The sequence below is a fragment of the Cupressus sempervirens genome, chromosome 5 (assembly GCF_028749045.1).
Source record: "Cupressus sempervirens isolate cs-2001-9-10 chromosome 5, ASM2874904v1, whole genome shotgun sequence".
Classification (NCBI taxonomy): domain Eukaryota; kingdom Viridiplantae; phylum Streptophyta; class Pinopsida; order Cupressales; family Cupressaceae; genus Cupressus; species Cupressus sempervirens.
The window spans coordinates 1,001,593,176-1,001,605,324 of NC_143122.1; the positions used below are offsets into that span (position 1 = coordinate 1,001,593,176).

At 34.9% G+C, this 12,149-nt stretch overlaps 1 protein-coding gene across 1 annotated transcript in view; it reads right to left on the reverse strand.

The window, feature by feature from the left end:
- Positions 1-1,447: 1,447 nt before the first annotated feature.
- Positions 1,448-12,149, reverse strand: part of LOC149559302 (Oxidoreductase, zinc-binding dehydrogenase family protein) — a 138,301-nt gene continuing 127,599 nt past the window's right edge. The window contains exons 4-5 of the mRNA XM_089833212.1: positions 2,285-2,506; positions 1,448-2,172 (exon numbers count right to left, since the gene is read on the reverse strand). Coding sequence (XP_089689338.1) covers positions 1,699-2,172; positions 2,285-2,506 — 696 coding nt within the window. The 3' untranslated portion in view covers positions 1,448-1,698. The remainder of the gene's footprint in view (positions 2,173-2,284; positions 2,507-12,149) is intronic.

Below are 12,149 nucleotides of genomic sequence, written 5' to 3' on the forward strand. Positions count from 1 at the left end.
GACTCATACAAAAAGAGCAAATCAAGTTTCTCTAACAATGGAGTACAAACTAAGATGCCTCTTATTTATCAAAGAGAACATGTAGACATTGTAAACACAAATAATCCTTCTAGCTTTAGATATAGAGATGTGCCTAATTGTGGATGCTTAACACTTACATTTCTTAACATATAAGTGGAATTAAGTAGAAGTCATCATGTTGAATGGAGCAATTTTGAAATCCACTCCTATTGTAGATGGATGATGCTTGGTTGATTAAGTTGGTAGTTGTGTGAATTGGGGGAAAAAGAAATTGTCCTAATCAAGTTGCAACACACTAGTTTGTATTCACATTAGTTTGTATTCAAAGTTCGGTTAAGTATTAATAAGTTGGGTATTAAATTATTAATTAGAGATTTAAAAAAAAATTATATGTCAACCTTTCCATTAATCTTTCCCTTCCAGATTGTTCAATGTTCCTACCTTATCACAACGGTATCATTCAAATGAAATTAAAGTTATGACAAAAGTCAACATTTGAAAGTATGGATTTTATTCCACAAATTTAAACTTTATTAAACACAGAAGAAAAACTCCGCATTCATCTGTCTTTATAAAAATGTTATTAAATGGATTAAACACAGACGGGAAACCTCTAATTGTCACTTCATTCAACATTGGCCAACTATATTTTCAAATATATTACCAGACATTGAAAGAACTTTAGAAGAAAAATACACCATATGATTGATTGGTTTATTTCATTTCAAACTTTAACACTGATTCAATTAGAATCCCTGTCACGGTCAGACCTAATTAATATTTAGTTTTGGAATATTTAAATAGACGGCTATAAATGTGGAAAAGAAATCAGTGTCTAAATTGTAAATTTACTAAATTGAAATAAAATTGACAAAGTAAAAGTAGTTAATAGAAGCATAGCAATTAAATGCATGAAGTTTCTTACTAAGTTGAAATAAAATTCACAAAGTAAATAAGTCGGTTAATAGAAGCATAGCTATTAAATGCATGAATTTTCTCTAATCTATGATATAAGTGTTCAATAGTTTCTGGATTTTACTGTGTTATCAATATTTCCATCGGCATTTCAAGTCATACCATGTGATTCTATTTCTAGCTCACTGATCCTTAATGATAGCTCATGGAGAACAAAAGCATAAGATTTCAATATCTAAAGAGTGATCTCTGGTACGATTTTCTAACAGCATTTAAAATTACCATGGAATAAAAATACATGTAGGCATTTGGTTTAACAGAGCATTCTAGGGGGTGAAAGAGAGTAACTTAAGGGTCCATGCACTGTCCAGCAGAGGGTGAAAACGCACAAACTTGTCATCCCCCATGGTGGTGGACACTTGAAATTATGACTCACATGCTAAGCAGAATTTTTAGTAACCATCAACAAACTCAAATATTAAAATGTTGAAGATGCTCACGAAAACCTAAATTTACAAATGACGATGAAATAACTGAGCACAACTTACAAGTCGAGTAGCAATACCAAATTAACTTTTCTTGTCAATAATCTCCTACACAAATCTACATAATTCCTACGTACTTTTAATGAAGCTAAGAAAAATATGATATGGATCTGTACAAGTGAACAGTAAACATATCCCAATATGGATCTGTACAAGCGAACAGTAAACATATCCCAGTATGGATCTGTACAAGTGAACAGATAACATATCCCAATAACTACTCTTCAAATGTTACCACTATCTTCCCGGTGGCATGACCATCCATTATCTTTGCCCATGCGTCCTCTGCCTTATGCAGTGGAAACGTTGAGTCGATGATAGTTTTTATCTTTCCCTCCTTCACCATGTTGACCATGCATTCCAAGTCATTGCCCTTAGGTGACATCAAAAATGGCACAATTTGCTGGCTGGATAGAGTCAGTTTCTTGGCAAAAAATGCAGTGAATGTCATGAAATTAGGAGTCATGTCAATCACTTTGCCATTAGGACTAAGATGCGGTTGGAATGTGGACCATGGCATATGGGAAGCACAGTGAATTACAGCATCATACTTGCGCCCTGACGGACTCTTCAGAGCAGCACCATCTGGTGTTTTGTAGTCTAATACTTCATCCGCGCCTAGTTCTTTAACAAGGTTTATGTTTCGTGCTCCACATGTTGCAGTAACATGTGCTCCAGCAAGCTTTGCTATCTGAATGTCAATTGTGCACGTGAGATCTCTTAGTTCTCTATATAAAATTAAACAACTTTAATTCGTGTATGATAAAGTACACTTAACCATTGCTTAGAACAAAGAGTATTACCTGGACAGCATATTGTCCAACCCCACCTGAAGCTGCTGTGATAAGCAGATTAACTTGCTTTCCTGTACCATCCAGTTTAACACCTGCAGAATCCCGAATTGATTGCAAAGCAGTGAGACCAGCTATAGGCAGGCTAGCACCACTTTCAGCAGAAACCTCTGGAGGTCTCTTCACAGTGGTCTTAACAGGTGCAACAGCATACTCAGCAAGGCCACCTCCGTTCTGCCATAAAATATCAAAGAAAAATGCTTGACTGGAAAGGTCAACTGATATTTGTCAAAGCCAAAGAATAAAAGATTATACAGAAGCAATTAAAATATATCAGAAGAGATTTTCTTCTATGGCTTTTTGCTATGTCACTTTTCTCTGCAACGAGGGCCCTGTGTAAAATTCATTTTTGTTGGTGTTTCTGACAGACCACAATGTTAGGCAAAGCAAAACCATCTTCTGTTCATCAGTGAATCGTTAATACAAGAGGCACTAAAGCCAAGCTCATATATTAGCTCATTTTCATAATCCAAGGACATTACAAACACAGAACAACCTAGCTTGGTTCTGGCATGAAAACAAAACTCTAAAAAGTTATGTAAACAAAATTACACAGCAATTGTTCTCTGAACTATCACTTGCTCTACACCATCACACCACAGTCAAAATAAAAAGTATCCTGATATCCTTTCTCAAAATTGAGCAGTCTGAAAATTGTATTATTATGACGGATGCCGAATGTCCATAACCTATGATACAAATCAGTTGGGATAAGAAATTTTAAAACGAAACACATCAAACAAACATAATCATATACATTAAAAGCTGAAGCACGCTGTTAGAGCAATTATGAAGTAATACAAACTAGCTAGAAGCAGCTTAAAACCAGTGCTAATCGAATAAAGATAATGTGGAAATCAGAGATACAGTGATCTCTAATAAGATGTCAAAAATGGACAATGAAATTCATGCCCACATACAAGGTCTTAAAGAGAAGATTAATTAAGCTGTCCAATTAAAATTATCATCGTAGTAAGGAGGAATTAGAATTACAATAATACACAGCATTAGAATCAAGAGTTGACCTAAACCTAACAAACAAGAGAATTGAATGAAAAATCTTGCAAAGGTGGGAGTCCACATACCAATTTACAGATTTAAATAGTCATCTACATGATAGCAAATGATTTCCCTTTTTAGAAAAATGGTGGCTTCAGACAAAAGCAAGAAAAATCACTGCAAAAAGTCCTTGCAGCATTCCAAAGAAACTGCAAACAAATTCAAATGAGTGCTTACAGAAATGAATATTAAAGGCCATTTAAGCTGCTGCATGTTACAGACCAATCCATAGCTGATCAAAGAAATCAATAGCTAGCAAAGGGCTAAGGAAAAACTTCCAAAGAATGATAACGAAGTATCATGCGGGAGCCAGTCAATGGAGGATTGATCAAACTCATTCCAAAGGGCTACAAAGAGGTGGGTAAGTGGTTGACGACCTGTTTCCCTCCTAATGTTTCCTATAATTTTTTAGTAAAAACCCTAGCTTAAAAGGAAAGCCCTAGCTAGAAAGATTACAATATTGGTGGCACAAATAGTCCAAAGAGAGAACAGCCTTAATAAAACGTAGGTTTGTTCTAATAACTTTTAACAGAATGGAAGGGTATGTGATGGACAAACGAATTTGAGTGAAACATTGAGCTTATGATAGGATAACATGGGATTTCATTTTAGATATGCTGGATTAGCTTTTTGGCTTCTTTTTTCACAAAGCACTGGGGACTTTGTTTCATATTCTTCTGAAAGGATTGATATGAATGACCTTCCTTCAGCACTTACCCAATTACACAATACACCAAGCAGGGATGCTCCTGAGCCCCCTATCTCTGTGTCATTGCTGCTATGCCCTTGGTCACTTACTGGAAGCAAATTGAGGGGAAAATTAGGGGGTTTTTTAAAGTCAAAAAACAGCCAACTCAACATTCACGTTGCCCATGACTCAGCTGTAACTCTTCAGTGTATTCAACAATCTGTTGAAGGTGCAAGGCATTGTTTTTAGTCTTGTCTGATGCTGCTGGTGCAGTTATAAATGAAGAAAAGTATAAGTTTTGTGCAACTGTCAAGATGACTATCATCCCAGCCGAAACAGTAATGAAAGATCATAAAACTAGGTGAAACTGTTCATCATTTGGGTATTCCTTTTGTTAGCATCTCACTATAGCTGATTGATTGTAGTGGATTCTAGAAAAATTTGCAGAGAAGCTGCTAATGTGGAACAAACTTGATGTTCCTCTTTGTGTTTGTTTCCAGCCCAAGGAACCTCTAAAAACGCTTACGAGGGTTCTTAGAAGTTTCCCATGGAGCAAACGATGGAAGGGAGCCCCACCATTCCTCAGCACCCCACCCCCCTGTTTCTTGGGGTAATCACACTCTCCCAAAGGATCAAGGGAATTTGGGGATTCCAGACATAAGAATGCAAGAAATAGCTCCTGCACAAAATTGGATTTTATGGGCAGAGGCAGGTGAAACCCATCCTTGTCTGTGGTAGTGGCTATCCAGCCACAAATTTAGTATTTTGTAATATGTATATAATGTTTTATAACTTTTTGGAAATAGAAATAAGTGTCGCCTTGGTATAACTGCCCAAATGTGTGGCTGCATAGCTGCTGCCCTTGTCTGCCATATGTGAATTTTTTTTTTTAAATGGAATAGAACTATATTTACTATTAACAATACACAAAGAAATAAAGTTCTGCATATGCTAAAAATACTGTTAATTGAAAAGCAAGTTTCTAAATAAAGACGATGTCTAAAATTATACCAATTTAAGAAAACTAAAAATAAGCCTAAATGACCAATAACTAAGGTTCTAGAATAATGAGCTAAATATAGCTAGAATCTAGGATACTAAATATATTCTAATACCCTCCCTTACTGGTCATTCTAACAACTACCCTGTAGAAGACAATACATGTCTTGTAGTCATAAGTCCTTTAGAACATTCTATTGTTGTTGAGACCCTCCTTGGATCTACAAAATGTCAGTGATCAAGAGTAGCCTAGAAAAAAACAGAGAAGGGTGCCCCCTTCTTTAGAATGGCCTACAATAAGAGACAAGAGCCTGCCAATAACTTAGTCACTAGGACGAGTCTGCCACGAATTCTCCAAAGTAGTGCAGATGAGCCCCAAAATTGACTACAAAATACCATGATCTGAAGTGAACAAAGCATTGTTTTTCAGAAAAAATTAAAAAAACCCTAAAATAAGAATCCTTGACAGACAACTCCACACGAACTTTGTGAATCACAAAAACCATAAACAATTTTAAGGAGAAAAAATAACCAAAACCAAACACGAATTTTGAGGAGAAAAATCGATAAAAACCAAACAAAACCTAGATTAGAGAATATAAAACAGATTTTATTTCGGAGGAAAAAATTAGTAGAACCCAACAATTTTTTTTTTAAGAAGAATTAGTAAAACTCTCACATAAGATGATCTAATCAAAATGCATAGGGGCAAACACCTCCGCATCTCAATGCAGAGAATGTGAGACCCTTTTGTGAAGATTTCACGGCTGCCAATTGTTTTTTGCAATTTTTCTTCATGTGACCAAACTTGTGATGGTAATTGCACTGAACACTCTTCCTCTTTGAAGATGTCAGAGGTTCACTTGATATGTTATGCTATGAGAAGTGAGGTTTACCTGTGTTGTTGTCTGAGGCTTGCGCTAGGAAGGTCACCTGTTCAAAAGAGGAGGAACTTGCATGACTTCCAAAGTGTTGCTTCCATCTATCCTACTACAAATGCTTGTTGCAGAGATCAAAGAACATCAAAGCAACACTAGTACAAGTTATATTGAGTCTCTCTATCAAATTCTCGAAGGATTGGGGTAGGCTTTTCAATTTAATCACTACAATATCTTCTTCCTCCATCTTGCGGCCAATAACCTCGAGTTGGTCACGAATGTCCTTGATTCTTGTAAAATGTTCTTGGAGACATATCTTCTCATCCATTATAATAAAAAACAACAAATTTTTCAAAAGAAAGTTTGGCTCTTGTTAGACGTCACATGAAGATTCTACAAGATGTCCTAGATCTCTTTGGTTGTTTTGTCAAAAGGCAGTTTGAGCAGCACGATTGCTCCCTAATTATGTTCATCCTATTTGTCCTAATCTATCTAAGTTTAAGCAAGATGTGATTCCTATCCCAAAACTATCTTGCCCAGACAATGATATTCAAATATTATCATCATACGTTGCTTCCAAGTGTTGTAATTGTGGCATTGAACCATTGCTTTCCCTCTAACATAATGTTGGTCAAATATGCAACCGTTGAAACAAAGGTTGCTAGTCAACCCTATGAAGAATTAGAAATTGCAACAGACATAACACAACTTGCAAAACTGAACACGGTGAAAAAAAAAATAGGCTTGAAGAATTTGAATAAGAAAAAAAATGTCAAATAAAACATTTTTTTCATTTGGAAAGTTCTAGAAAACCCTAACTACGTTTAAGGGTTCAAAAATCCAACTTCCAAAAAATACATAAAGCCTAATTTTTGAAATCCAAATTTGCAAATTTCAAGGTTTTGGCCATTGAAATATCTGAAACCCTAAATTATACAAAACTAGGAAATCGCGACCAAAAGTATTTTTATGGCACTCAACTCAGTTGGCAATAAATCAGTTTTATTTGGAGGAGAAGATGCTATGCCATCTGTCATAGGGATACCTCCTACCTCACTGTGGAGAAGTTGAGGCTTTTGAGACAAGATTTTTCTTTGATTGTAGAAGCGAAGCCCGAGTGGTTTCCAAGAGATGTGAACTCTCTGCCCATCAGGGCACGAGCTTAGGCACTTTCTTTGCTTTCCTATATAGGGAGAGAATCTTCTTGTTAAGAATCCTACACAATGATGTAACTATTTAATGTAATTTTTTGTTCCTTGAGAGTTTAATGTGAGGCACATTTTAGAAATAAATGAATTCAAGTTCAAAACCAAACTCAAAACAAAATAAACTAAGTACTTCAAAGAAGAAAATAAAGAAAGTTATAATGAAAGAAAATTGCTCTGAAATCCATTATTAAAGAAATAAACAAGAGGAATGAAGATGCAATTAACAAGAAAAATGTTGTAGAAGCCCCAGAATCAAACGATCTTGGACTTCAACAAGATAAATGCATTGAAGAAGAACCAAAAATTTGAGAGAAGATATTTAATTGAGCTGAAGTAAGAAGAGAAACAAAAGATCAAAGAAAACCAAAAGAAGAGCACAAAGAGGTGTTGATTTGGGTTGGCTCTGCCATTTGCATGCTTTGGTTGTCTTACCATATTTCAGTGGTGAATTCAACTAGATAGAGTGAGTGCTGTTTTACACACTCTAAGATCTTGCCTTCCCCGCACAAGGAACTTCGAGATTAGAAAGTACATAAACTTGTATTTGCATTTCCAAATTGAAAAAAACAATAGTGTGCAGTGACTAAGTGGTTTCAATGTTGTCCAAATATTGTATCCTCTCATCCTCTGCACGTTAGGCACTTTGTGATTGGAAATTACGTAAACTTTTATTTGCACTTACTACATTGAAAACTAAAAAAATGGTGTGGGGTTACTACAATGGGGGAAGGGAAAAGGAGAAATAAAAGGTAAAAAATATAATGGGCAAAGATATTTTGATCAATTCCACAATCCATAATACTTAGCTCAGAAGGGAAAATTATCGATGTAGCTTAGCACAACACAATTAGGCATACAAGAGGTAATAAAAATCAAAATTATCAATGTACCTTAGTACAACACAATTAGGCATACAAGAGGTAATAAACATCAATTGAGAACACAATCCTAAGAGCCAGTAGAAGCCACAAAACATTGCATTAGATGCTTCAAATATACTTGACCTTACAATTCAGAGTTTATGTAGATATAAATAAAAAACTAATAAAGCAATACAATTGTTATTGAACATACAAAAAGGATTTTATATATTGAGATAGAGGCTCTATCTCTACAAATTTATATGACCACGCGATACATCAAAGCAAGACATAAATCAAGTTAGCTTAGTACCACCCACTGGTATGACATCAAAATTTTACAATAGTTGTGTGGATAATTCCCTTAAGCCTAAAATGGAAAATAGTCTCTTGTCTATCTAGATTCTAAATTAATTATTGCACGCCTTGAAAGTAATTTTCTAATTTTAGCAAATATCCTTCAAACTTCATCACAAATGACTCATCAATGTTGTGGTACCAACTTGTATTTTTGTTACAAATTTCTCCATAGGTAAACCATGCTTACTTCATAATATTACCACCAACACCAATTGAATCACTTTCCATAGCATGATGTTCAAACCTTTCCTTTGTATTCTTTGCAAGGTGATTTCTAAAATAGGCAGTCCCTCATCAGCTTTTGACAGCATCAGATGCCAAATACATCTTCTAGAGCTTGAGACCCTTTCTATAATGTCCCCAAATAGAGCTTGATTCACAATTAGGGTTTTGATTTTGTTTAGAAATAGCAATTTTACTTACTCTCTGCAATGTTCCCTACTAGAAGACTGTCATTCCCAAGATTAACATACATCACACTTGTTTAAATCAGATTCAATTAAGATACAATTCATGATATAATTGAAAGGTTGTAAGAATCTGCCCAAGGCGAATAAAAGTGCCCAAGATCTAGAAGCTCAATTGATAGCACAAGAGAGACAAAATGATATGATTCTCAAATGACTTGATTCAATGATGATCAATAATCAAAATAATAATGGAATGCTCCAATGTTTAGATGTAATACAATGTAGATGTGTCTCAATATATAGGCAATGCATGATAGCTAGGAGTGATGCAAGTCATAAGCTATCAACTAGACAAGGTGTAATCACATGTCCATAAAAGTGGAGCATTCTCCATTGTGTAATAAAGTATATGCAACATGTGTAAGAATGAGAAGATGATAGTGTGATAAGAACTGAAAGGTGGAGCTCACAAACAACGAGATGTGAAACAACAACTATGTGCAAGTGAACTTCTCCTATGCCATGTGCTAAAATAGAGTGCAGACTCCTAGGTGTCTACATGACAACTAATATGCGAATGCTTTATCCTAAGTAAACTAAAGTAAAATGTAATTAGTAACATTTAATTACACCAATAGGTAGCATACTTGAGCCCTAATTCTTTACTTCTCCCAAGCATCAAGCTTAAGGAGGGTGTGGATTTACTTGTTGTAGGGAGCTTGGACACCAATATGCAAGTAGGCTCCCTCAAACCTTCAGGACTCTGTTCATATCCCATCTTTGGATTCAACTGCCCTGTAAGGATTTACTTCACCTCTCCCTATGCTGTACCTACCTATCCTCTTAAGGGCTACTGCGAGTGATTAAGAAACAGCTATAGTAATCATAGTCAACCAAATCAGGTTATAGGTCTGCTGTTAACCTTATAGCAAAGGGCTACTGCGAGTGATTAAGAAACAGATAGAGTAATCATAGTCAACCAAATCAGGTTATAGGTCTGCTGTTAACCTTATAGCAAACGGATCTGCTGCTTATATTCAGATATCAATCTCTTATTTGGATTGACTGAATATCTTATTCTTTCTTCTTTAATGTTGATCCTTATGGATTGTTATCCTCAATCTTAGTTCACTCAAATCATGGGATGACCTCTACGAAATTTGTCTATTTTGTAGCCCAATTCCTCTAAAAATATGCATGTCAAGGCATTTTCCAAGTGCCTTTGCAAGTATTCCAATCACTTCTTGCCTTTCCATTTTTAGGAAGACTTTGCTTTCTAGGAGTTAGAGATTTTTTGTCTACTGAAAGGTTGAGTTTTTTCCCAGCACTCCACAAGGACAATGCTATCTTCTGAGGTATTTCGAAAGGCTTTGATAACAGAAGTTAAAAAGTATACCTCAACATGCTTATCTCTTTGAATGAAGTTATCTTTGAACAATTCTTCTTAAATTTTGGGAATTTGGGATTTTGGAAAAGTATTCCCAAATTGGTTTAACTTTGAACCTCCTTGAACTTAGAATCTCGTCCCTTTTGAATGCTTTTCTATATCTTTGATCCAACATCTTGGACTTCTCGATATAAACTTCAAAACTTGGAAGATGTCTTTGAAATCATCTCTTGTGCATCCATCCTTCCTCCTATGTTCAAATCCTTCATAGGTGATGAAGTCCTTCGTTCTATTTGTTTTCCTCATTTTTGAATATCATCTTTCCTTGTACCATTTTAATTCCTCCCTTTCATCTTTGAGCTTTGGAAACCCAGGGTTGTAGCAGCTCCCTCATCTTTGTCTGCCCTTGATTGTTCACTTTTCATCAAACCTGCAAAAAACATTGAGAAAATTGTTAATTGAAAATGACTTCACCAATTTTAACTTTAATCTGGAGATGGCCTTATGAATTTTGGAAAGGCTGAAGTCACATCCTTGGAATTGCACTCTCAGGTTTAATTTTTAGGAAATTTGCCATGCTTGGGTAATTTTCACAATTGCTTCCTTAAGGATTCCACCCTCTAAAAATCTCCTCTCCTAAATTCGCACCTCATTAGAAACATCTACCGCTACTTTTCTATGCATAAACTTAATGTCTTCCCTTTGAAACTTGGCCTTTTCCTCTTTCCCACTTTTAATTTTCTCTAGATACTTCGTGATTTCATCCTCAAATGGCCTTGGACTGCACAATCTCCAGATTTCTCTCTAACTCTAGAGAGTGAAAGATAAAAAAATTCAAAGTTAGGAGATGGTATGAAATTTATGAATACAAAGTATGCAATTTTAATTAGATCTTCATTTCACCTTGCATTCCTACATCCAAATATCATCTTCAATCCTTTAATATTTGAATTTTCAATGAAGAATTAGGACTGGAAGCATGAAAAAGCAAGGATGAAACAATTGAATCTGCATCAATTCTGAGAATTTTCAGATTCAAAATTTAAATTTGTTATGAAAATCTCTTTCAAATCTACATAAACTTGTTAGAACCTGTCAATCAGATTAGAAAACCCTTTGCAAATTCTCAAGAAATCTTGAAAATTGCCTCTAACCCTATAAAAACTCAAAATTTTGAATGGAAATTCATCAACAAACATGAAAATGCAAAGGAACGATCATCAATAATCATGGAACTCAATCTGAAAATTGCCCAAAATCTCTACCTGAATCTGAACTCTATAAGTACTGCTAACTCCTTTGCTCCAATTTCTTGTTTGTGAATGAATACAATGCCAAGCTCATCAATTTATAGGAAATGATGGCATCAAGAAGAGATTGACTTGCTTTATTTTGTGTTTTGTTTTTTGTTTTTTATTTCTTTCCTTTATTGAACCTGGCCAAGTTCTTAGAGAAGCTTTATTTAAAAAAAAATGTTTTCTTCCTTATTTCATTGAGATTTGGCTTTCATTTTTTGCTTACTTCTAGAAGCTCTTATTTAGCGAACCTTGTCTTGCTTTCTTCTAGAATTCTCTTGAAGTCGATTCTTTATGTTTTCTTGTAGAAGCTTTCTTAAGTCGATCTTGTTGTGCTTTCTTCTAGAGCTTTCATGTGTGAACGAAATTTTAGGAATTTTTTTCGTTGGGTGAATTTTTTATATAAAACATAACATTGAGTATAAATCCTTTCTTATACTTTCAGTTAAATTTTATAAGAATACTATCAAGATATTTGAGAGTGGTTCTAGATCTCTAAGAGTTATCATGGAGATTTTGGATTTTGAGAGATCCTAAAAAAATTAGACTTAGCCAAACTTCAGTAGTGAACACGCTTCCATAGTCTTTCTTTCTACAACTTTTACTAAATTTTTTAAACATAAACTTGATACTAAAACAAGGATTATGAATGATTTTCGAAGTATTTCCACAA